At 52.4% G+C, this 26,470-nt stretch overlaps 1 protein-coding gene across 1 annotated transcript in view; it reads right to left on the bottom strand.

Moving 5' to 3' along the window:
- The window catches only part of EPS15L1 (epidermal growth factor receptor pathway substrate 15-like 1), a 91,928-nt gene that overhangs the window by 29,554 nt on the left and 35,904 nt on the right, over positions 1-26,470 (bottom strand). The window contains exons 10-19 of the mRNA XM_012663594.1: positions 23,462-23,619; positions 20,393-20,549; positions 20,012-20,097; positions 17,456-17,528; positions 11,838-11,999; positions 10,992-11,189; positions 10,377-10,541; positions 5,011-5,134; positions 3,938-3,988; positions 2,135-2,271 (exon numbers count right to left, since the gene is read on the bottom strand). Coding sequence (XP_012519048.1) covers positions 2,135-2,271; positions 3,938-3,988; positions 5,011-5,134; positions 10,377-10,541; positions 10,992-11,189; positions 11,838-11,999; positions 17,456-17,528; positions 20,012-20,097; positions 20,393-20,549; positions 23,462-23,619 — 1,311 coding nt within the window. The remainder of the gene's footprint in view (positions 1-2,134; positions 2,272-3,937; positions 3,989-5,010; positions 5,135-10,376; positions 10,542-10,991; positions 11,190-11,837; positions 12,000-17,455; positions 17,529-20,011; positions 20,098-20,392; positions 20,550-23,461; positions 23,620-26,470) is intronic.

Raw genomic sequence — 26,470 nt, 5'->3', positions numbered from 1 at the left:
TGAAGGAAAATGACAATGGAGGGAAAATCAATCTTTGGAAAAGAATGAACAACATTAGAAACAGTAAATATTTGGGTAAAATTAAAAGACTGTTTTCCTCTTCATTTCTTTAAAATACATACAATGGATTAAAGCAAAAATTATAACACTGTCTTATGGAGTTTACATTCAGTTGTATGACATTCACATGACAGCTATAACATAAGACACACCGATGGGGGGGTGGGTAAACAGCCTATATGGTTGCAAGTTTTCTACATTTTACATAAAGTAATATAATATTAACTCCAAGTAGACTATAAAACGTTAAAACTGTACATGGTAATCCCTAAAGCAACCTCTAAAAAACAATTAAAACAGGTATAACTGAAATAATTAAGAAGCCAATAGACAGAATAAAATGGAATTCTAGAAAATATTCAAATAATCCAAAAGAGGGCAGGAAACAAAATATGGGATAAAAAGCAAGCAAATATTTGCTTCTAACAGGCTGCTGAAAAAAAAAAAAGGAAGCAAATAATAAAATAGTAGACTTAAATCTGACTATATCAATAATTACATTAAATGCTAATAGACCAGATACTCCATTTAAAAGGCAGAGACTTCCAGGCTAGATTAAAAAAAAAAAAAAAAGCAACCTCTGACAATAAGCTAATTACAAAAGGTATCTACGAAATATAAAGACCCAAGTAGCTTGAAAATGTCTGGAAAAAGATATACCATGCAGTAAGCAGAAAAGGATGAAGTGATAAAATAGGTTTCAAGACAAACAATATCATCAGAGATCAAAATGAACCTTTTCTAATGATAAAGGTTGTTGCATTAGTTAGACACAATAATCATAAATGTGTATGCACCTCACAAAGCTTCAAAATACACAAAGCAAAACCTGACTGAATTAAAGGGGGAAACATAATTCCTTGATCATAGGTGAGGCTTCTAACACCCCTCTCTTAGCCATTGGTAGAGCCAAAAAGACACAGATAATCTGAACACTATCAGCCAACTCAACCTGACTGGCATTTATAGAATGTTATGCCCGACAACTGCAGATACATACTCCTCTCAAGTGTATACGGTATGTTCACCAACACAGGCCATAAACAACAAACCTCGATAAATTTAAAAGTACTGAAAACACACAGAATATGTTCTCTAATAACAGATTTAATTAGAAATCGATATTACAAGATACCTAGGGAAAAAAGCCAAATATCTGCAAATAAAACACACCACCTTTTAAATAATCATGGGCAAATAGAAATCACAGGGGAAATTAGAAAATATCTTAAAACCGGATGACAATGAAAATACAAAGTATCAAAATGTGTGGAATACAGCTAAAGCAGAACAGCAGGGAAACAGGCTGTTTTAAATGTATACAGATGTTCCTCGATTTACAGTGGGGCTATATCCCCATAAATGCATTGCAAATTGAAAATGTTGTAAGTTGAAAATGCGTTTGATGCTCTGATAAACCCGTCGTAAAGCTGAAAAATCGTAAGTCAAACCAACATGAGTCCAGATGCTGCTTGACTTATGATGGGGTGACTTCCCAATAAATCCACTGTGGTCAAAACATCTCAAGTTGAACCACTATAAATTTGGGATCATCTTTATATTAGAAAACAAAGTCTAACATCCATGGCTGAAGGCTGGATTGTAAGAAGTTAGAAGAGCAAAGGGAACCCAAAGCGAGGAGGAGGAAGGAAACAACAGGAGAGAAGAAATCAGTGAAACGGAACACAAACAGTAGGGAAAATTCACGAAGCCAAAACGTGGTTCATGGAAAGGATCAACAAAATCGAGAAACGGATCACCAATTCCAGGAATGAAAGGCAGATTCTCACTACAGGTCTTAAAGGCATTTTTAAAAAAGGCTAAAAAGGCGACCATACAAACGAGTCCCTGCCTCCACAGCCATGAAGCCAATGGCCGCCTCCCATCCGGGAGTGATGCTGGGCCGGGGACGCCAGCTCCCCAGAGCAGACGGCACAGCTCACATGGGGACAAGCCCGGTGGGGAGGGAGCATGGCGGGAACTCGCTCCACGGAGAGGGGCCGGCTGCCAGGAGGCGCCGCCTTCACACGCACACAGCGGGCACTCGGCTCTCCCAGCGACGCCCCCCACTCACCTTCGCGGGTAGGGAAGGGTTTTTCGTGAACGGGTCTGAGGTAAAAGGGTCGTTCTTCGTCTGTTTCTTGAAGAAGTCGTCAGTGGCGGAGCCACGGAATGGGTCGCTTTCTTTGAAAGGGTCCCCTCCGAACGGATCTGGAAGGGGTTTGGGGAAGTGAAGGAAAAATGCCCGTGAGTAAACAACACCATGCTTAGCGACAGAACTCGGGCATAAAAGAACACATAACTGAATGGTGCCATTTCCACGAAATTCTAGAAAAGGCAGAAACCCCAGTAACAGAAAGCAGGTCAGCGGTGGCTGGGGGGCCTGGGGCGGGGCAGGGAGGTGACGCCAAAGGGGCACAAGGGAACACATGGGACGAGGGAACTGTTCTCTGACTGCACACATCTGTCGAAACTCATCTCATCACATGCTTAAAATGGGCAGATTTTGTTGTGTGTTACTTATGCCTCTCAATAAAGCTGATTTTAAAATGATAAACAACATCGGTCAATCCACGGGTAGAGACAGAAGGCAGACTGGTGGCTGTCAGGGGCTGGGGGAGTGGAGAGTGACTGCTACAGGGGACAGGGTGCTGTCCTTTTGGGGGGATGAGAACCTCCTGGAACCAGAGGAGGAGGTGTTTGCGCAACCTGTGGGCGTGCTAGACACCACTTGAATGGGACGCTTTGAAATGGTGAATTCTTTGTCATGTGAATTTCACCTCAAAAAAGAAAGAAAAGGCTGGGCGCGGTGGCTCACGCCTGTAATCCTAGCTCTCTGGGAGGCCGAGGCAGGCGGATTGTTTGAGCTCAGGAGTTCGAAACCAGCCTGAGCAAGAACGAGACCCCGTCTCTACTAAAAAATAGAAAGAAATTAATTGGACAACTAAAAATATATAGAAAAAATTAGCCGGGCATGGTGGCGCATGCCTGTAGTCCCAGCTACTCGGGAGGCTGAGACAGGAGGATCGCTTGAGCCCAGGAGTTTGAGGTTGCTGTGAGCTAGGCTGACGCCACGGCACTCACTCTAGCCTGGGCAAAAGAGTGAGACTCTGTCTCATAAAAAAAAAAAAAAGAAAAGAAAAAAAAAGAAAAGAAAAGGAAAAGAAAAGAAAAGAAAAAAGAAAAGAAAAGGAAGGAAGGAAAAGAAATGAAAGGAAAGGAAAGGAAGGAAGGAAAAGAAAAGAAAAGGAAAGGAAAAGAAAAGAAAAAAAAGGAAGGAAAAGAAAAAAGAAAAGAAAAGAAAGGAAAGAAAGGAAAGGAAAGGAAAGGAAAGAAAAGAAAAGAAAAGAAAAAAGAAAGAAAGGGAAAAGGAAAGAAAGGAAAAAGGAAAGGGGGAAGGGGGAAGGAGGAAGGGGGAAGGGAAGGGAAGGGAAGGGAAGGAAGGGAGTTAGGAAGGAAAGAAGGAAGGAACTAACTAGCAGGCAATGTGATCCCAACACCAACTATGCCCACAGTTGCCCTCCAGTGCCCCAGAGTGGGGGACTGGACTGGCAGCGGGGAAGCCATCACCACCAGCGTGTGTAGAGGTCCCACCGAGTGCGGGTACTGCACAGGACACCTGGACACAGGCAACTTCATCACAAGTGACCAAGTTGCTGTGGGCACAACCCAAGTTGCTGTGGGCACAACCCGGGAGCTGCTGCGCAAGTTCTGAGTGTTATTCCCAGGTTCCTTCCAGAATTAACCTCCCTGCCACCGTGTCTTAGAAAACCTGGAAGGGGGAGGCTGGGAGGTGTTTCTCCATTTTCCTCGCCTTGAACTAGGGCTGGAAGTATTCTGAGGACTAGTCCAGGGAACATTTAACAAAGGCTTTTACCTGCTGAAGCTGTCTGCTGTTCTGCAAAGGGGTCATTCTGGAAGGGGTCGCCTAGATTGGAGAGGAGGGAAATGCTTATTAGTTCTGGGGCGGAGGAACAGCACCTGGCGGGTCACCTGGACGTGGCTGCCCACCTGCCAGGACTTTCACTGACTTTACTCCCCACCCCCGATTTAGGGAGCAAATGTTCCTTCCTTCTCCACCAGCCCCTGCCCACAGTAACTTCAGCGTATCAAAGTGGGAGGCCTGGAGGCGGCTGTTCCTGGCTAGAACATTCACCATGGCACGGAAGGTATCACTGGCTGCTCGTCACGGGCCAGAGTCAGGGAAGGTGCGGAACGAGCCAGATTTCACTTCTCTTTCCATGCCCGGTTTCCTTTATCTCACCGCCTGCCGCCTCCCGCGGAAAGAGAACGTGGGTCCCTGGGGCTGTCCCACGCGTCGCTGCCAGTGCGCTTGCACTTCGAGCTGCCTGATTCGTCTCTCGGACCCAAGATACCTCAGCCCCAAATCTGACACCTGAAGGGAGCGCCCACTGCCCTCTCCCTGCCTCCGGATTTTTCTCAGAAAGGTACAGATGACCTTCTTGGAAATACTGTTTTGCTCTGAAAAATGGCGAGAAGTTAGGAAATCTTGTTCCTAGAATTCCTGACTCGTCCGTGACTCTGGGTAAACTGAGTCTGGAGACCTGAGGCCCACACAGCAATCCGTGGTTGGCGAGGTACTTTCGCAATCATCACTGGATCTGTCACATAGGCCCTGCGAGGTGGGCAAGGACGAGTTTTTCACCTGCCGAGGGATTAGGAGACTGAAGCAGTTTAGCGTCTAAGGCCGACCGAGACGCCCTCAAACGTGGGACTCCCGCTGTGAGCGTGCAGCTCTTCCCACCGCATCCTGACGCTCAGCTCCGTGGTTAACAGGGTGAGAAACTCAGGAGCTAATTAGGCTCCAAGAATTCCTTTCCTCCTCCGATTCAGATCACGGTACTTCCTCACTTGTCAAGCCATTCAACAACTCCAAATGACATAAAATAAACAGTCTTTCAACAAGAAAGTGGGCGCCAAGCGAGGTACCTTTGAAAGGGTCAGCTCCTTTAAATGGGTCGGACTTGAAGGGGTCCTCTGCCTGGAAAGGGTCCGGATGCAATTCCTGTGTGTTGTTGCTAAATAACAAGGCTTTATTTTTGAAAGGATCGTCCTATAATTTTGTGAAGAAACAGGACAGGGATTTTATTATTTCGGATTTAAAGCAAAGCACAGAATTCCATATCTAACTTGCATTTCCATTTTAAGTAATATGACCATAAAAACAATGACTAAAAAAAAAAAATGAAGAAGTATGGACTTTACTAAATAACAATGTTTGAGGCACGTTTATTAGTTATGACAAATGTACCATGTAAGATGTGAACAGGGAAAACTGGGTGTCGGGAATATGGGAACTCTGCACTGTCTTTGCAATTTTTCTATAACTGTTCTATATAAAATAAAACTTTGGGCAAGGTGGCTCACATCTGTAATCCCAGCACTTTGGGAGGCCAAGGTGGGAGGACTGCTTGAGGCCAGGAGTTCGAGACCAGCCTGGGCAACACAGCGAGACCTCTGTCTCTACAAATAATAATAAAAAAAATTAGCCAGGTGTGGTGGCACATGCCTGCAGTCCCAGCCACTTGGGAAGTTAAGGTAGGAGGATCACTTGAACCCAGGAGTCTGAGGTTGCTGTGAGCTATGATCAGGCCACTGCACTCTAGCCAGAGTGACATAACAAGACTCTGTCTCAAAATTACCTAATTAATTAAAAGTTAATTAAGAAATCATTGAGTGGAAACAACCCAAACGTCTATCAGTGGATGAATGGATAAACAAAATGTGGTCCATCCATACAACAGAGTATTATTCAGCCTTTAAAAGGAAGGAAAGTCTGACACATGCTACAACTTTATGCTACATGAATTAAACCAGTCACAAAAAGACAGACACTGTGTGATTCCACTCACAGGAGGTCCCTAGAGTGGTCAGATTCACAGAGACAGAAAGCAGAATGGTGGTGCCAGGGGCTGGGGTGGGGAAGACATCATGGAGCTTGATGCCCGACAATGTGAATATACTTAACACTACTGAACTGCACCCTTAAAGATGGTCACGATGATCATTTTGATGTCTATTTTACCACAGTTAAAAAAAATTTTAATTCATTGAATCAGAAAAAAAGTAATGTTTTTAGAAATATTACAAAGAAAACATAAACAGCCACTCAACAACTGCAGCACACAGCTCATTCCAAAGTGTAGTTTCCACACCAAGAAACACGCCAGCTGTTTACTCTCTATGAGGAAATGAGTACTCATGCAGTTAGAATTACTAAAGCATATTAGTAATTTGCATTTTTAAAAAAGGTGCTTGTTTCTAGAAACAAACAGGCATCTTGAAGCCAGGAGAAAAAAAATATTGACTTTTGAAGAGCACATTGTTATAATGGAAAACACCCTGTGAGGGGTGGGTTTGCAGAATACATGGGAACAATGCACGTGGTTTAGAACCAAGCCGTGTATTTTAGTTACTGAAGACACACCCTCGGTGCAAACACAGATGTTTCACTGTGATACTGAAAAAAGCATGACACCCTCACTGAATCTGGCAAATATGTTGTCACCTTTGCGTAGGACTGGCAGACCAATCCAGCATTCCAACCAACCAAAACCAAATGATTAAAACACTGAGGCTTTCGTGAAAACACAGACAAGGGTTTGGGGCAATGACATCAAAGGTCCAAGAGGGGGTTTCCAAACGGGGCTGCTACTGCCCCGGGGCAGCAACTCAGGGGCACAGGACGGTTCTCGGAGGGATTAGGTTAAGAGAAGCCACGGTCCGGGCTATGAACGAGCGTGAGCCGGCGTGGGGGCCTCTTCCCCGGCCCTGGCTCTGGGAGAACGCGCCAACGTCCCGGCCCTCTGCTGAATACGGAACAGTTTTCTTACCTGGGGAAGATTAGCCGGAGCCTCTGACCACAGGGCTTCCCAGGGTGGGGAAACCAAGCCGGTTCTTAGGAAAGTAAAGAGCAGATGTCCGAGAGCACCGCATCTGGAAACGGTGCTGGGATTCTGCACGGACGTCACGGTGCTGATGACTGCGAGATGCGCGCGCCCAGAGCGTCCGACAGGGTCTCGGACACACAGACACGGACGGAGAAGTCCTGATCTAAGGAAGCCAGGGGGCCAGAGTGCGCTGTGGGGCAAGGGATGTATTTGTTCCAGAAGGAGGACAGAGAGGCATCACGACCTGAATGAAGTGGTGAGTTAAGAATGATAGCTTGGCCTCAGAGCAGAAGCTTCTGTTTAGTTTTTTAACTGACATTTATTTACAAGTTGGGTTTTTCCTTTCTTTCTTTCAGTGTTTTCAATCATCAATTGGAAGGCTGCCAAATGAGTGTACTATTGGCAGAGAAGAGAATGAGATTCTGGGAACTCTGGCTGCAAGACTCCTGCAGTGAGTCGGGGCCTATTAATCTCCTTAGGAGGAATCATCTGGCTGGGGCCACCATTGCTCCTTCACCTTCAAAGAGGAAGCTTAAGAACACACGGCGGCTTTCAGGTGGTTAGGCTACCTAATGGTGGCTTTGATTCCAACTCAGTTTCACAGTAGAAAACCAGACTCCCCCCATTACAAAGATGCCATTGGGCAGGGCATGGTAGCTAAGGCAGGAGGATCACTTGAGGCCAGCCTGGGCAACACAGCAAGACCCCCTCTCTATGAAAAAATTTAAAGGTTAGCTGGGTGTGGTGGCATGCACCTGTAGTCCAAGCTACTGGGGAGGCTGAGACAGGAGGATAACTTGAGCCCAGGAATTCGAGGCTGCAAAGAGATATAATCATACCACCGCACTCCAGCCTGGGAGACAGAGCAAGACCCTGTCTCTAAAAGGAAAAAAACAGAGATGCCACCAACTTCACTACACCGAGGAGAACTGACCCATCTGCCAACTTGGGGGATGCAAATACACAGACAAGTCCTGGGATGAAGGATACGTCTCCTCACAGAGGTCAAATATCTTGATCAAGTTCAGCAACTAGTCTTAAGTGCTGCCCTTCTTAAGAAATAGACCTGGCAACTCTGAAAGGGCATGAAGAAGTGTCTGGGATGTTCCTTCCCTTCCTTCCCTGCGAATGTGGGTGGTTGGCCCAATGTAAATGGTGCTGGGCAGGGCTGTGCTGGCAAACCAGCTGCCTGAGGAAAAAAGCCCCGATTCGGAGCTTCTGCCAATTCCTGTGGTGTAAATTACTCCCACTGTGGTGGCTTCAAGTGACCACAGGTTTAACCACCAGCTCGTGAGTTCCTATTTAATAATCGGCTTTGGGAGTCAATAAGAACTGGCTCTGGAATGCCACTGGGGCTACATGTGACAGACAACCCGACTCGATCTTTCATGACAAGTTCTCGGTGAAATTTAAGTCTAGGATGGTTTATTATTAATATTACCTTCTCTACTCCAGGTTGGTTGGGGACTGAGCAAGAGGCCGAAATTCTCATAATCAGATGACAGACAAGAAATAAATATGGCTCTTGGACTGTGTGAGCTTAACAACCTGGGTAACTTGGGTAGACTCGTCCAGACACAGAAAGTTCCAGATGCAACATTTTTCTAAGGGACCTAAATCCCCCACCTTCACCCGGCAAAGAGAACTAAGAGAGCTCTCTCTCTGTCCTGGAGCAGTCCCGAAATGTTTAGAAGTAAATGGGGAAAAAAAAAAAATACCCTCTTCAAAGTGTTTATTAAGAAATGGAAACAAACCAAAAAAATGCTTTAAAAACTGTATTTGTACAACAAGATAAAGATAGTTTTTCTTCCAGACACTGGCTTCCTATGTAACATATCTGATGTCTACATTCCAAGAGTAATTGACTCATGTAAATTCTGCCCCACTTAAAAGATGATCAAAAATAACAAGAAAGGTAAAAATCTGTGTGGGGGGCTCCACTGGTTACTTGCAAATTGCCACTTCACTGCCAACTTTTTTCCAGGGAAATCAATCTTTAAAAAAACCTACAAAAGGGGCGTTTAAGAGGGACCTGTTCCCTGACCTGAGCCCGAACAGGGCAAGCTGAAAGCCGAGCCAGGGGAACAACGCCAAGAGGGGGAGATAAGAGCAGGGTCGTGAGGCAGAAACACACACACCGAGAACAGGAGCAAAGCACGAAGCTCTGGCTTCATGTAATTCATGAAGGATGAACGTTCACTGTTTAAATCAAGACGACAAAGCGGATGACGGGCCCAGCGGCAGACATGGAAGTCACCTGTTCATGAGTCCAAGAGAAAAAAGTATTTGGGGAGGACAGAGGGAGGCAACGCACCTGGAGTGGGCGGGGCGAGAGACGGAGGAGCTGGCCAAGGCGCCTTCTAAGCAGCCCGGGGAGGCCTGTGCTTCCCCGTAAATTCCTGAAACCGAGTACTTGGCTACTGAGAAAAGAACCATGTCAAGGAATGAACATAAAGAGGTGAGTCCGGTGTTTAGAGAGAGGGAAACTGTATTATCATGACAGGGAGGAAAAGGAATTCAAGACGCAAACAGGGCCAGGAGCAGAGGGGCTCTGGAAGAGCGAGTCACAGCGCGGGGTGAGCTGTTAAAGGCAACAGAGCACCACGAAACATCGAGACCAGCCGCGGCCCGTCCATCCGCTCCCTCAACAGCACAAAAGCCCGCTCGACAGCCAGCAAAACGGACACCGCACATGCCCAGGGTCAGGGCTGCAATGGGAGGCTCTGCTGTAAACGAAGGGGGGTGACAGTCTGAGGAAGAGGTCACACCTGCCTTAGCCCACAGAAATCTAAGAGGCCAATGGCCCCCAGCCCTTGGCCTGATCACGCTCCCATGGTCAAGAGGTCTGAAATCAAGTGCTGAGGTTTTAAACACAACCACAATTTCAGGAGAGAGCCCAATTCGCAGTTGAACCGCAATGCCCTGGGAGGGCTGCCTGCCACTTTCCTTGATCTTCAGCGAGACACCTGATTTTCAAGGTGCTCCCTGTGGAAACACACACGCTCCTGCAGATTCCCCAGTGACCCCAGTGATTAGAAGAACGTGGGGTTTCCACAGTGAGTGAACAGGCTGATCCAATTTCACCTCCATTAAGTTTGAGAAGCCCTGCGAATTTGGGTGGTTGGCCCAATGTAAATGCTTCCACGGGGATGGAGGGCTTCAAAAACAGGTTTTGCAAAGGATTTGGGCCTATCTTGGGCTGTGTTCTGGACACCAGGGTGGAGCTCAGCCACCGCACTGGACTGCGGGGCGCGTGCAAACACGCAAAGTGGCAGCAGAAACAAGAAACAGCCTGCACTGGGGTGGAACCGAGGTTGGCTGTGGACAGATCCAGTGGGTGGGGCATTCTCTTTGCACACCAGGGGACTGGATCCCGGGACTGTAATGCATTCATTCAACCTTTACCATGGCTCCAAAACCGCCCCTCTCTGCCAGGGAGACGCCTTCACTCAGGTCGGCCAGGTCGGTCAGGCTGGCGCCATGGACCCCGTCCAGCGCCTGGTCGTACTGCTCGAGGCTCCGGTGGGCATCCTGGCGGCTTTCGTGCAGCTGGGAGAGCTTGCTTCTTGCCTGCGCAACAAAGACATGGCCAGCATCACACAGGGCTCAGGAAAGTGCATCAGGCAAGACATTTTTGCTGACAAGGCCCAGGCTGGAGATCGGGGCTCTCTCCAAATGAGCTGTTGATGAATGTTCTCACCCAGGCCCTGCCCGCTCCCTGTAGACGAAGTGTGCTCAGCTGAGGCAAAGCAAACTGCCCCCAGGCCAACGTCAACACTGGAGCACACGGGGCAGTTCTTAGCACCGCACCCCCAGGCCGGCGCCACCAGAGAAGAGACCCTAACACAGATGAGGGGGGTGAGCGTAAAGGAAACCAGCAGCAGCACAGACGCTCAAGGCTCGCTGGTCACACGCACCGACGTGACCGTCCCTGGCACTGCCCTCTGTTTGGCAGAAGACGCCAGAAGACCCCTGGCTTCAACTGTGCGCGCGGCAGGGACCCCACCCCCATAGAAATACCTGGTTGATCTCGTCTTGCGTGGATTTCAGAGACTTGATGATGGTTTCCAGCTGGACTTTCCCGGCCTGAATGCTCTGCTCCAGCTGGGTTTCCTCCTGCTGCAGCCGGCTCAGCTCGGACTTGGCCCGGTTCAGGTCGTCTTCCTGGGACTTTAAGTCGGATTCCTGAGACTGGATTTGTGTTTTCAGTGATGAGATCTGAAACAGATTCACAGTGCAGGATGAAGTGGGACCCCAGGGAAGAACCTAGTGCACGTTCTTGAACTTCTCAGACACGCTGACCCAGGAAGGCAGACACCGAGCCCAAGCCCGGACGCCTGGCTTCCTTGTAAGGGCCCCTTTCTACACCTGAAGAGGAGACACAAAGGAAAAGGTGGACAGGCTCATGCCGGTGAGACTGATGGAAGGTCGCTTCGGAGGAAGGAGGGATGTGACCAAGCAAGAGCAACCTGCATGTCCCCAGGAGCTGCGTGTGCCCATACAGTTTGCTGAGGCTGCAGCCTCTCTGGTTTGTAACAAGCCGCAGAGACACTAGCGGAGGGGGGCAGGCACCCTGGGACCCCCATATCGTGGGGCACAGGCCACAGGGGATGTCCTTGGGGCACAGGTTCACAGGGACAAAGGGCATTCGCTTACACAACTTGGTCTCTAGGAACACAAGTGGGTGACTTGGAGGTTGGGCCTCAAGTGCTTGGACGCTTTTCCATGTGACGTTTTAAACAACTCTATTAAACTCAAAGGACATCTTAGCGTTCTGTTTCCAGGTAACCAGGTGCCTAGAGAAGCCCCCAGGAAGCCCCTCCCCGTGCTTGGGGCACCGGCCCCCAGGAGGCGGCTCCGACTCACCATTTGGGTCTCGTCCTGGCACTTCTGCCTGACGTCACTCAGCATGTCTCGGAGCTTGGCCTTCTGCTGGTCCATTTCGTCAAGGCGGTCTTGAGCGTCTTGTTTCTGAGCTTCGAGCTCTTGCAAACTGCTCGTTTCCCGGTCTAGATCGTTTTGTAATTCCTAGGGAAGAGGTGCAGGGATTTACTTGAGGCCGGTACAGACTAAGCACGTCTGAGATGGCGCAGTCACAGCCTGGGCGAGAGCCCCCAGAAGTCCTGCGAGACCGCCCGTAGGGCTGCGCGCAGGGCAGGCATCCCGCCACACCCGCTGCTGATACGTGTCCTCAGGCCAGGGGCCAAGCCCCAGTTCCTCAGTAGCCCACAGACATTTACTGGTGACCTAACAGAGGCGAGGCACTGAGAGGAGAGGCTGGGTCCCCAGCGAGAAGGCTCCTGCTCCCCAGTGATGTGCAGTCCCGGTTGCAGAGGGGAAAGACAGCCCCAAACGCAAATACACTGGAACATGTGGCACCAAGGAACAGCATGGCACTTCCTGAAGGGCTCGTGGGGAGACCAGAGGCACACCACATGGGCAGAGAAGATGCCCACGTCAGCACCATTTAAGGTGGACCCGATGGGTGAGCAGGTGCCAGCCAGGTGAAGAGCTAGGGGCACACAGAGCACGGCGGAGGGAACCGTGTGAGGCCCCAGGATGAGGAGGGAGTGTCGCGGTGTCGCACTCCAGCTGGAGCAAAAGGGAGTAGCGTGGAGGTGGCAGAGGCTGCACCCTGCAGGCCATGCCGAGGAGACACGCCGGGCTCTGCTGTGGGGAGCCTGGCGAGACGTGCGCATGTGGGGGGTGGGACACAGTGACTCTCCGTTTCTAAAGTTTCCTCCAACCCAGTGGGAGCCATCGAGATGGTCAGTACGCGAATCCTTTGCCTCGACGGTTCCACTTCTGGGAGAGCGTCCTAGAGGCGTGTGGCACGTGTGAAGACGCACACTTGCGACAGATTTCCGTGGGGAGGCTGGCTGGAACGTTCCAGCACAGCCCACACCGTGGACAAGCCGCAGATACAGAAACACTCGCAGCTGTCCGTTTCACGTTACGACAGGAAGTGGGCAGGGCCCGACAGGGCGCACGTGTGCCTCGCATTCACGCGAACAGCAAGGGGAAGGTACGTGTGACGCACACCGACCTTTCTGGAAGGCCCTCGGGAGCTAATGAAGGGCACCTCTGGGGAGGGGGCGCCAAGGAGAGGGGAGAGGCTGCTCAGCTCCTGATCCTCACCTGTGCAAGTGCATTATCTACCTTTAAGATAAATAACTAAAGCTGGAATAGCGAGTGGGCGTGTGAGAAGCTTCCCTCTGGCCACTGTGGGGAGTGTGGCCCAAGGGGGCAGGGACTGCAGGGCGGGGCTCAGGTGGGGTTCAGGGAGAGGCGGCGGCAGCCTGGGCCTGGGTGAGGTGGTGGTCGGGTGGACTGCAGGGGAGCTGTAGGTCATGCAGGTCAGGGAGGTGACACCGAGTGCCAGCAAACCCAGAGGTGGCCCAGGGTCTCCCTTCTCCCCACTAGGGGGACAAAAAACGTCCTGGCTCTCATTTCCCCGGCTCGACAGTCAAATCATGCCTCGGGGCAGCTGGGGTCTGTGATCCCCATCTCCGTGCCCCTGGCCTTTCATTGGAGGGGTGATCTGGAGGGTGATCAGGGAGTCGTTCTGGACACAGTCCTCATGGAACTGGGGAGAAAGTCCCCAGTGGGTGCATTGGGAAGACCCTGGAAACAGAAACTCGGGAGTGTCGGCATTGAGATGGTTTTCTTGTTTGTTTGGTTTTTGTTTGTTCGGTCTTTTTTTAGACAGGGTCTCACTCTGTCACCCAGGCTGGAGTGCAGTGGCGAGACCATAGCTCACTGCAGCCTCCAACTCCTGGGCTCCCTTGTTCTCCTGCCTCAGCCTCCCCAGTAGCTGGGACTCTAGGCATGAACCACCATAGCCGGCTAATTTTTCTGTTTTTTGTACAAACAGGGTCTCACTCTTGCTTAGGCTGGTCTTGAACTCCTGGCCTCAAGTCATTCTCCCGCTTTGGCCTCCCCAAGTACTGGGATTACAGGCATGAGCCACCGTGCATGGCCTCGGATGGTCTTTAAACACGTGGGAATGGATGAGGCATGGGGGTGGCACAGATGAGCCTGACGTAGCCCAGTGCTCTGAGAGAAGCAACCAGCAACAGAAACCTCTAGAACCTGCCATGTCACTCCTGGCCCTGCCACCAGGTGACCCTGGCTGCTCACTCCGATGTCCCTGGGTCCCAGAGTTCTCATCAGCACCGCACCGACCCCTTCCAGGCCACAGCCCCCGTTTCAGTCCCAGGACACTGCAGGCTCTGATGGCCTTGGCCTGCTTTGCGCCCACCCCCTGGATAGAAGTTCCTTCCTATGTCTGCCCTTAAATAAAAACCAACGACGACAAAATGCGTACGCCACATACTTCATGCCCGGAGAATATGTGCCTGGAAGAGACACGACATGAGGACGGGGGGAAAGAACTCACTGGCCGTGTGCTGGGGACTGAATGTCTGTGTCCCCCTGCCCCCCAAATTCCTATGCTGAAATCCTCACTCCAAAGGGGGAGGATTAGGACAGGGGCCTTTGGGAGGTGATGAGGTCATGAGTGGAGCCCTCGTGAGTGGGATCAGTGCCCTTATAAAAGAGACCCCAGAGAGCTGCCTTGACCCTTCCACCACGTGAGGACACAGCGAGAAGGAGCCATCTATGAACCAGGAAGCGGGACCTCACCAGACACAAAACCTGTCGGATCCTCATCTTGGACTTCCGGCCCTGAGAACTGTGAGCAATGACACAGTTCTGTTGTTTATTAGCCACCGGCCTGTAGTACTTCGTCACAGCAGGCCAAGCGGACAAAGACAACACGGTCCGCGCTCAGGCTGTCGGTGTCTGCGATGACAAAGGTGCTCGGGGACGCCTCACCGCTCCTCCCAGCAGAGGGTGCTCAGGGTCCGAGCCCACTGCCCAGGAGCCCTGCCCTGCTCGCTCTCCCTCCTCTCTTTGCCCTTCTTGACTCTTGCTTTCCCCTGATATATAAGCCCACGGAACTAAGAAATACACATTTTTAACCTTCCTGCGTACGTTTTTGCACTGTAGGTTCTCCCTCCTGGGTTCCCCATGACACCAGCGGAGACTCTGGGCTGCTGACGGGACAGGCGCTGCGTCTCTGAACCCCTACACTGAGGCGTGATCACACAGAATATCCGAAACAGAGTTAGCCGTGGGGAGACGAGGACCTGGGTTTGCCACATGCAAGGGAAGTGACAAGTGACAACAGAGATGAAGGAGGGAGGAGGGTTAGTCCCAGCGATAGCCGGAGGCAACAGGTGACTAACAGCCTGGGACATCGAGGGTTCTGTAATGGAGAAGGAGCCACCGAAGAGTCCCATGGGGACAAAGACCCACTAGCTCGAGGTGAGAAAGCTGCTGGTGGCAGCATGGGGGACCAGCAAGGAGAACACAAAAATAACCCAGTCTGCAGATTCAACATGGTCCCTGTCAGAATCCCAGCTGGCTTCTCTGCAGAAACTGATGACAGACCGATTCCAAACTTCATATGGAAAAGCAAGCCGTCTAGAATGGCCAAGACAATCTCGACAAAGAGAGAGATGGAGGACTCACGCTCTCTGATGTCAAACCTGCCACAGTCATCAAGCCAGCGTGGTCCTGGCATAAGCAGAAGCGTGTAGGTCAACAGGACAGAGCCGAGTCCAGAAACAAACCCACACAGCTACCATCAGCTGGGTCAACAAGGGTGCCAGGACCATTCCAGGGGGCAAGGAACAGTCTCTTCAACAACGGTGCTGAGACAACTGGATCTCCACGTGCAAAAGAAGGAAGCTGGACCCTGCCTCGCACCAAACACAAACAGTATCCGGAAATGGACCAAAGGCCTAAACGTAAAAGCTAAAACTATGAAACTCTTAGAGGAAAACAGAGTGCTACATCTTTGTGACCTTGGATTTGGCAAAAGGTCTTAATATGGCACCAAAAGCAAGAACAACAATAAGAAAGAAAGATAAACTGGACATAACCAAGTGTCACTTGTCACTTCCCTTTGTGCTTCGAAGGACACCATCAAGAAAATGAAATAACAACCCACAGAAAATATTTGCAAGTCATATGTCTGATAAAAAACTTCTAGAAACAATAAAAAACTCTTAAAAATCAGTTATGAAAAGACAACCCAATTTAAAAATGCACAAGGGATCTGAATTAATTTTTCTCCAAAGAAGATATACAAACAGCTCATCGGCACATGAAAAGATGCCTGGCATCATTAGGTCAGCACGGACGATGCGCAAATCAAAACCACAGTGAGGCACCGCTCCATACCCGCCAGGACAGCTGTGACAGAGAGCAGGCCATGACAAGTGCTGGCGAGGCAGTATGGACACTGGAACCCTCACACACCGCTCGTGGGTGTGTGGAACGGCTCAGCCACTTTGGAAAACGGTCTGGCGGCTCCTCAGCAGGCTAAACGTAGAGTTGCCGTATGACCTGGCCACTCTGCTCTTAGGCATATACCGAGAGAAATGAAAACAGGTGTTCACACAAAAATCTGCACGTGAATTTTCTCAGCAGCATTATTCACAATAGCCAAAAAGTAGAAAAACCCAAATATCCGACATCTGATGAATGGATGAATAGAAAGTGGCCCACGCACACAATGGGACAGTATTCAGACACGAAAAGGAATGCGACACTAACACGCAACACTGCGGATAACCTTGCCAACGCGACGCTTGGCGGAGCGAGAGAAGCCAGACACAGAGGCCACAGGCTGTGTGATTCCCTTTACATGAAATGTCCAGAACAGAAAAATTCAGACACAGAAAGCAGACAGGTGGGTGCCAGGGGCTAGGGGTGGTGGGGAGGCGGGGATGAGCGCCAACGGTTATGGAGATCCACTGTGGGGTGGTGGAAATGTTCTGGAACTAGGCAGAAGTGATGGTGAAGCAACACAGTGAATATGCTAAAAGCCACTGAATTATACACTTTAAAATAGTATATTTTGTGTTCTGTGAATTACATGCGGTTATCCCCCAGTATGGGCGGAGGACTGGTACCACGATCCAAGGATGCCCAGGCAGTCTGTGCCCGTAAGCTGCACACACCCTCCTGCATGCTGAGTCCTGTCTGGATTATTTACAATACCTGACACACTGTAAATGCTATATAAATAGTTGTTATATTGTTTTATTAATTTGTATTATTTTTATTGTTTATTTTTATTTTTAGAGTAATTTTGATCTGCAATTGGTTGAATCCGTGGATACGGAACCTGTGGATACAGAGGGCCGACTGTCTCAATTTAATAAAGAAAAGCTACTGTCCATGGTTACAGGCAACTTTATTATTTTTATTTTTTTTTAACTTCTTATTTTCTCACACAAACATTTATCCCATATAGTAGGTTCTAGGCAACTTTAAAAGATTCACTTGGAAGCCCCCAAGGGTGCAACTTCTGTCCAGTGCAGACCTGGGCCCCTCCCGGCCACACGCTGAGGGAAGTTTTCTCGCACTGCATTGAACACAGTCGATGGAACCAAAGAGAGCAACGTCCTTACCTGTACTTCATTGGTTTTCTGTCTGATTGCCTCTTCCTTTTCTCTAATGTCTTGCTCCAGTGAGTACTTCTCTCTGAATGTTGAAAAATATTTCATGAAAACTCAGGGTGAATAAGAACTCTCCACCCTGACTTCTCAAGACCCAACTCTGCTCAGCCCCACAGAAACCCACCCAACGTCAACCCCTCTCTGCGGTGGCAGAAGGCTAAGGACGACGCCCGAGACCATTCGCCCCAGGTAACCTCCCCTCCAACCCCAGGCAGGACCTGGGACCAGCCCAGCCGGCACCTTGACCTCAACCTTGAGAGACCCCCCCCCATGGAGAGCCTGGTCGGGGCCCCCTGGACGTCTGCACCACAGAACTGCGAGCTGATGGCTTCTGTCTTGTTTTGAGCCACTACATTTCTGGTGATTTGTTACCTGGCGAGAAAACCAGCACTCTCTCAATCCTCCACTGACCACTGACTCCCTCCCTGAATCCTGAGCATGGAGGACCTGAGGGCACACTGTGAGGCACTATGTCCTGCCTGCAGGGAGCCCACGGGCCAGCGGGGAGACAGAGGGAGTCAGGGGGAGAACGTTCTAGAGGACAGGACCAGGAATGCAAAGCCGGGCTGGGGGAGCCAAGGTGAGAAGTTGGAGTGACGCAGAGGAGGGAGGGCCACGGGCTCGCAGCCGGAAGTGGCAGTGAGGCTGCCCCCAGCTCCTGCCCGGCAGGCGGCTGTGTGCACGTGGCTGTGTGGGCGCCGGTGCTCGCTGGGGCTCTCCAGTCTGTCTCCCAGGTGCACGCCAGCTCCCTCCCTCTCTCCTGTCATGAACTGAACGTTTCTCCCCCTCCCCAATTCCTACTTTCAATCCTCACCCTGGCTGAGACGGTGTGAGGAGGTGGGCCTTTGGGAAGGGATGAGGTCATGAGGGTGGAGCCTCCTGAATGGCTTTGGTGCCCTTATAAAATGCACCCCAGGAGCTCTCTCTGCTCCTCCTGAAACCTGAGGACATCGTGAGAAGGCGGTCGTCTGCCAATCAGGAAACGGGCTGTGCTAGGCACCAGATCTGCTGGTACCGGATCTTGGACTTCCAGCTTCCAGAACTATGAGAAATGTCTGTTCTTTAAGCCACTCGTCCGTGGTGGTCTGTTACAGCAGCCTGGATGGACTAGGACACTCTGGTGCCCAAAGGGGCTGTCTCGGGGCAGGAACATCACATGTCCAACAAACCCTGCCTCGCGCCTGGGGACCCAGCACTTGCACGACAATAAGGCCCTCTTTGGGACATTCCGCCGGACGTGCAACGACTGAAGTCATCGGAATATTCATTTCCACAAGCCCAGAAACTAACGACACAATGTCGTCTTTAAACTCAACCCGTTATAGCTGTGTGGAACCAGCCCACACTCCCCAGATCCAAGGCGCGCTCTCAAAGCCGCCTGCTCAGGGCTGCTGCAGGCTCCAGCCTCCGACAAACAGGTACTCTGCACACACCTGGCTGGCACCTTCCCAGGGCTGAGCCTACTCTGGCCTGACTCAGATCCCAGCGTCCCTTCTGCGACCTCCGCCTTCGCCTTACAGGGGCTCCCTCCATCCTGGGCCTTCTAGTCCTGGTTCTCAGGCCTGCCTGGGCCCGGGGACACTGGCCCTCCGACTTACGGGCCCCATCCGCCCTGTCGGGTGGCACGTGATCTCTGGTTTGGAAAACACAGCCCAGGGAGCTGGGACAGAACAGGAACTGTCCCTGGGCTGAGCGTGAAGTGGGGAGTCTGCGCTGGGGAGGCTGAGCGTTTGTAACCAGCCCCCATCCTGACCCCTTCCGAGACCTAACCCGCCCTTGCTCATGAGGGCTCTGTGACAGCATGAAGCCTAGCGCAGAGGGACTGGCAGGTGCGGCACCTGTTACAGTGCATGGGGTCCAGCCCTGCCTGGGAAGGCAGCAGCCTCTGCGTTTTCAGACAGGGATCCCTTTCCCCACGGAGAGCACAGCACCCGTGGGGCTTCGGCGCGGTGCCCCATGCCACAGGCGTCCACCCTCCCCCAGCATTAGCTGGAAAGAGGGTTTCTCTCTTGACGAGGCCCCAGGGGGGGATACAGGAAGTGACTGCATTTCTTTATACTGGGCTCCAAAAGCGCAGACAGCCCGTCCAGAGCCTTCATTCACACATGAGGAAACTGAGGCAGCGGCCACACAGAGTGGCTCCAGAGACCTGACGTGAGGCCCTTCCCCGCGGTTTAGCTGTCAGGTCCTCAGCCAGCTGCACACCGTGTGAGACCCGCTGCCTCGTCTGTCACCGACAGCAAGGCCTTCCCGGCGCCGGAGAGGAGGCTGGCGTGTGACGTCATAGCTGCCGCAGGCCCATGCCCACCTCGGCTCACACCAAGGCGTTCTTCTTCGAGCCCCTTCAGCCAATTTAGGAACTCGGAAGAATCTGCATCCCTTCCTTTTTTCTGAATAAATTTGTGATAATCAAATTTCCACTGCAGTCCCTGCCATTTCCAGAAACTACCTAGGAGGGGGCTCATGTGAGATTCGGACGCTGAAGGCAAAGAGCCGTTTCCGAAGTACCTTTGCAACTGGGCGATCTCCTGACTGATGTCATCCAGCTCCTTCACGCCCGTGAACTCCCCTGAGCCAAGAGCACTTGAACTGTCCTGGAATCGGATCAGACGTGAGATCACGGATTAGCAAGCGACGTCCCCCAACAGCAAGCACTACCAGGTCTGAGGCCCAGGGATGCAGTTTTCTCTTTAGTTCACAGGTGGAGAAAGCGCCGCCGCCAGGGTGGGGAACTACCTGAGTGGCCAGGCCACACTCCGGGGAAGGCAGGGAAGGCAGGGACCTCACTGAGGCGCCCGCCGGACTGTGGGGCTCGCGCGGGCCGCTGGCGCCACCTGGTGGCGGGCAGCGGGCAGGGACGCGAACGCGACTGGGCTGCCGGCTACTCACCGGGACTGGAGTGCCTCTCTCCGAGGGCGGCACCATGTCCGGCGAGAGGACTTGAGGAGGGTCGATGCCTTTACTGACCTTCTGCTGAATGAAATACATAGCTAACGCGAATTGGTCTTTGCTTAACTTCCCCGTTTGCCTCGTATCGGCCAGGGCCCTGGGAGAGACGTGGGACGCTAATTACACATCGCAGGCCCGGATTCCGACTGCGCAACCAACACAAGTCATCCGACCCGTGCTTTTGAAAAAAATGACGACGACGCAGATGATGGCAGGACGCGATGGCAAGCCCCAACTGCACTTCTACTTAACATCCCGACCCTGGGAACCAGTCCTGGGGCGCCCCAACTCCCAGCGCCCCCGACCCAAGGAGGGATATCAGGGTGCGGCAGGGGGGTTGGGGGGAGGTCCTGGCCTGGCTGGAGAACCGAGCCCCTTCCCATGGGCAAAGGAGCCCACCCCCGGGGAGACCTCGCTAGCCGCAGAGAGAGGTGGTTTGGTTTACCGACTCCAGGACAGACCAGCCATTCCTGTGCAAACGGAACTACTCAGCCTGTTCCTGCAGCTCTAGGTTATCTGAATGGCCCAAGCCACTGGTTTTCATCAGGGACAACAGCAGCAGTTTGGGTTGTCATGATGATGAGGGAGGGAGCAACCAGCCTCTCTCTCCCTGTTGTGCACTGAATGTTTGAGTCCCCCCAAACTCCTATGTTAAAATCCTTACCCCCGTGGGAGGTGATCAGGTCGTGAGGGTGGAGCCCTGTGCATGGGATCAGTGCCCTTATGAAAGAGGCCCCGGAGAGCTCTCTCTGATCCTTCTGCCAGGGGAGGACACGGCAGGAAGGCGGCCCTCACCAGTCACTAATCTGCTGGTACCTTAATCTTAGACTTCCAACCTCCAGAACCGTGAGAAACATGTGGCTCACACCACCCTGTCACAGCAGCCTGATGGACTAACACAATCCTCTTGTGCCCACAAGGGGCTGCCACAGGGGCATGGCTGCATTACAGAGGACAGCCCCCACAGCTAAGCACCCCCTGCCCATGTGGCTCTCTGACGTCTTGAAAGACGGGACAAGGCGGCCTGTGAACAGCAGCCTACAGTGGTCCCGCAGAGCTTGGGTAAGAAGCGCCCCGATACTTGAGCTAAGTGGGGAGCCGGCCACAGAGCCAGGGAAGACTCACGCAGGAAGGATGTGGCCTCCGTGCCTGTGACAATTGCCTTCACTCTCGCCACCCTCTTGACACGGGATCTCCTTTCCTACCTCACGTGCCGTTAGCGCAGAAGCCATGACACAGTTTCCTCTTTTTGAGCAAAGGAGAGCCGGCCATGTTCTGTCAGGCCCAAAAGCTAGCCGTGAACAGACACAGCGAACGACCAGAACATCACCGATAAAGATGTTTTTGGGGGATTTGTTTGTTGTCCAGGCTGGAGCAGTGGTGGGATCATAGCTGACTGTAACCACGAACTCTTGGGCTCAGCGATCCTTCCACCTCAGCCTCCCAAGTAGCCAGGACTACAGGTGTGCACCATCATACCCAGCTAATTTTTTTATTTTATATTGAGACAGGGTCTTGCTATGTTGCCCAGGCTGGTCTTGAACTCCTGGCCTCAAGCGATCCTCCTACTGTGGCCTCCCAAAGAGCTGGGATTACAGACTTGAGCCACCTCGCCCAGCCAAGGCTGTTTTTAAAATGCCTATGTTATCACCCACGGTTCGAGGCTAGAGGCGCGACAGTCTCACACTGCCACTGTCTCTCCCGGATCTGGCTGTGGAAGGCCCATGGCCTGCCCCTGGGCTGCTGCTGCCTCTCCTGGCTGGCCCTTCGCTGCTCCTGCCATCTCTTGAGGAGCCTGGGCTCCGAGGCTCACATGCCAGGGGTTTCAAAAGAGAGAGAGGACCCTTGCTCTGCTGGCGTCCACCACGCCGACTGGTGAGGTGTCAGCCATCGTGGGGGCAAAGCCTGCGCCCCCATGTTCCCCTGTGATCCCTCCTGGAGCATCATCTCCACTTGCGCTATGCCCCGCCCCTGCCACCTGCAGACAAGTGCAGACGCTGCTCTAACTCTCCTCGGCGTTATTTATCCTAGAGCTCGTTCCCTCCCCCTTTGCTCCCCGCATGGAATGGCTTCCGTGTTCCTTCTTTTGGTCCAGGTAGGTTTGTGACGTCCTTGTGTCATTCACACGCCATCGCGTCATGGACGGACTGCATGCAGTCTACCTTATGCTTACTCTCCCTGTACCGTCCCTTTACACTGCGTTCAAGGCCTCATGGCACTATCTGAACTGTGCGTGCAAACTCTCCTCGCGACTCCATTTTGGATCACAAAGGGGCCACTCATGGTATTGGTTTCCAAAAGGGAACACCAGAGCCAAAGGGGTCGAGAATCACTGTCCCTGGCCAGTCGGAGGCAGGTGGCTCAGCCAATATGGTGATGACTCTGGGAGGCTGGTTTCTCAGGCCTGGGCTCTCCCCTCACACCACGGAACTGCACGGTGTGGACAGCACCTGCGAATTATTCCTAAGGACGGTTGTTTCCCCCAAGCCACTAAGTAACATGCTGAATTTCACTGCTCTACTCAGAGGGATTCACCTGTCGAGAATTATATGGAAATTCTCTCCTTTCTATAACTCTCAAGTGAAGCTCTCTCTACCGTCCCAGCGCTCTGTGGAACAAGCTCAACGGTGACTGCACCACTGGCCAGTTACAGAAGGAATGGCCCCCGCCCTGTGACATCCACTCTGTCTGGTCCTGGAGGGAAGTAGGGGTGAGGTCGGCTCCTGGGGGAACCGGCATCACTGCCAGCAGCAAGAACGGGGCCCGCTGTGCGAGCAGACGGCCTGAGAGCTCTCCGAGGGCCCAGTGGGCCCCTCCTGCGAGAAGACGGCGAACCGCCCTGCACAGAGGATGAGGCGCGAGGCTTTACGCTGGCACCCTGCTCAGCCCGTCAGCCCAGGGAGAATAAATGAGGCCGCGTACTGGCTGGGGAGGGGCCCTGACTGCCACCCTCCAAGCGTCCTCTCCCACAGGTCCCCTGGAGCCACCCGCAGCCACAGCTGTCCTCACCATATGTGTGCTAGAAGGTTCTGGGTGAGGCCCGAGTGCATGAAGATTTCCTTCACCTCCTGGCCACTCACGTAGCCGTCCAGGTCCAAGTCCGTCTTCAGGAATATCTCGTCGAATCGCATCTTGTCTGCCGCTGGCACCACCCAGCTCGCTGCTGGCTGAAATGGTTTTTTTAAAAAACAGTTAATCTGCAAGCTCTTTATGACTACAGACGCACACTTTTTGATGGCGGGACGATCGAAGTGCTTTCTCGTGCATTTGGCACCAAACTCTTCTCACGATTCCACAAGCCAAGAGTGCAGACAGGTTCCCCGGTCTGTACGTGGGGAAACCGAGGCTGAGAGGTTGACGCTGGCTCGATCAAGCTCCCCCAGCGGCCAGTCTGCACCTCTTTCCACGCCATCACCTTGCTCCCCTGTGCTTAGAGGCAGGTAAAGACCCAGCCTCCATCCACCACCAGCCCTTCCACTCCGCCACCTGGGGCGCCAAGAGAGGCCGGTGATCTTCTAGGAGGACTCCAAGCACGCCAGGATAGACCCTCCCGAGCACCCACTACGAAGGACTGTCTCCTGAGAGCCAGCCCTGCCCACCTGCCAGCCTCCCCAGTCTTGGGCTCCTCTGCTGACAAAGGCTTCTCTGCAGGCTGCCGGGTGCTCTTGGTACCCAGGGTTCCAGGACTCTACAGACCATCCTTCTTTGTCCCTGATCCACCCCCCGAGACAACAAAGATCCGCCCTGAGGTGTCAGCACACACGTCACTGACAGGTAATAAGTGAGACCCCACCACGCAAGAGGACCACCCCCCCAGGGGTCCGCTCCTGCAGATAGAACCAAGAGCCCAGGAGGGCAGCATGAAGTCTGTGGCCTCAGGGCTGGGCCACCAGCTGTGTGTGTGGCCTCTCTCACCGCCTGCTTTCATTTTGCTTAACAGAGGTGGGTGCCATCGTGGGTCACCCAGGGCCCAGCCACCCCCGATTCAGAGGATCGAAGCCCCTTGGGCACCCAGGAGCAGGTCCCTTCATGGCCGACTCCGGCTGCGTCCCCTCGGGCCTTTGACACGCTCATCACGCCAAGGTTCACAGTGTCTCTGTCCTGGATTCCAGAGACACTTTTCATCATCTAGGTTTCCCTGGTTTTTTAAATAGTTAATATGTATAGAAGTCTCTGCTGTTAAACAATCTTGTAACAACAGCAGCAAGAGTAAAAACGTAACTGAGGCCGGGCGTGGTGGCGATGAGCCCAGGAGTTTGAGGTTGCTGTGAGCTAGGCTGACGCCACTGCACTCTACCCCAGCTCCAAAACGAGGCTCTGTCTCGAAAACAAACAAAAAAACCCTAACCGAATTGATCTGGATGATGGAGTTGGGAGAGAAAGGAAGGCGGAAACTTGGGCTCGAGGGAGTGTGCCGCCACAGCGTAGCGACTGATCAGAAAAGCCACGCCACTCCCTGCCACGATGCCTGAGTTTCCGCTTAAGAGTCGTTCCTTTCAGTTAAGAAAGGGTTTCTCAAAGAGTGCTGACACCCAAAGATGTTAATAAGTAGTAAGGAAGAGAAGGGATTCCTGGGGGAGACCGGTGGTTATGAGGCTGGGTGACCTGCGCCCGCCAGTGAGCTCGGCCCTACTTGCTACCTTGACAATAAAACAATCTCCCCAACCCGGCTTTTGGTACTAAGAACTCCTGGCAAGAGCTCTGCGGACACCCGCTGCTAGGCTAGGCCATCTCGAGCAGGTGCTACGTGGCCCAGCCTTGGCCCCCTCTCTGATCCCACCCCACTGGCCCCATGGCTCACCCTGAGCCAACCTCCTTCCTGTTTCTAGAATACACTGAGGGATCCCACATCAGAGCCTGGGCAAGGACTGGTCCCCTGATGGCTTCTTGCCACTCAGGGTCCAGCTTGGGTGTCACCTTGTTGGTGGCCTTCCTGCTGGCCCATCTGCAGGGGCACGGCCCCTACCCACCCCTGGTACTTCCAGGCTGGGCTCTGTTCTGCTTGCTCGCGCCGTCTGCCTTTCCTTACTGGTCTGCTTATCGCCTGTCCCCCTGGGAGAGCAGGAGCCTGTCATGTGGCCACTGGGGTGCCCCTAGGGCCCCCAGGATGTGCCAAGGCATGAGGGGGGCATGGTACAGATGCCTGGGCCTGGCCCTCTGGACGCCAGGCTTGTTAATAGCCGGCCACATGAAACTCCCCGAGTAGAGGGTAACACGTGCAGGCCCTGCCTCTCCCCCGGGACAGAGCCCCCTCTCAGACGGCCTCTTTCAAACTCTAGGGTACGATGCTATATTCTACAAGCTCCGTGGACATGAGCCCCCTGGAGTCAAATACTTAACTTCACAAATACAGCATGTGCAAGAGAAAACAGTGTCTGTTTACACCTTTTTCATTTTCATCACCCACAGTCTGTGTGAAGCTGTGCGGTGGCACTGGTGGCCGCCTTCTTGACGTGACCACTCACTCGCTGCTGTGCTTTGAAACCACAAATGAGACAGGACATGAAGCATGACTCCAGATGTGACTCTTGGTCACTTTCTCACGTGTTTTAGACAATCTTAAAAACTCGCTTTCTAAGGAGCCCGTTGTGATGCTGCATTTGCCAAAACAAGACGGATCTTTTTTGGCCGGGTGCGGTGGCTCACGCCTGTAATCCCAGCACTCTGGGAGGCCGAGGCGGGAGGATCGCTTGAGGCCAGGAGTTGGAGACCAGCCTGAGCAAGAGTGACACCCCGTCTCTACTAAAAAAAATAGAAAGAAATTAGCCGAACTAAAAAATATATAGAAAAAATTAGCTGGGCATGGTGGCGCATGCCTGTAGTCCCAGCTACTGGGGAGGGTGAGGCAGGAGGATCGCTTGAGCCCAGGAGTCTGAGGTTGCTGGGAGCTAGGCTGACGCCATGGCACTCTAGCCCAGGGTGACAGAGTAAGGCTCTGTCTCAAAAAAAAAAAAAAGATCTTTTTTGATACGTGGGATGTGGTCGTGGGGAGGAACAGAGCTGCCATGCGTCTTCCTA

The sequence above is a fragment of the Propithecus coquereli genome, unplaced genomic scaffold, assembly GCF_000956105.1.
Source record: "Propithecus coquereli isolate 6110/MARCELLA unplaced genomic scaffold, Pcoq_1.0 Scaffold811, whole genome shotgun sequence".
NCBI classification, from domain to species: domain Eukaryota; kingdom Metazoa; phylum Chordata; class Mammalia; order Primates; family Indriidae; genus Propithecus; species Propithecus coquereli.
This window is presented reverse-complemented; position numbering and strand designations above follow the sequence as displayed.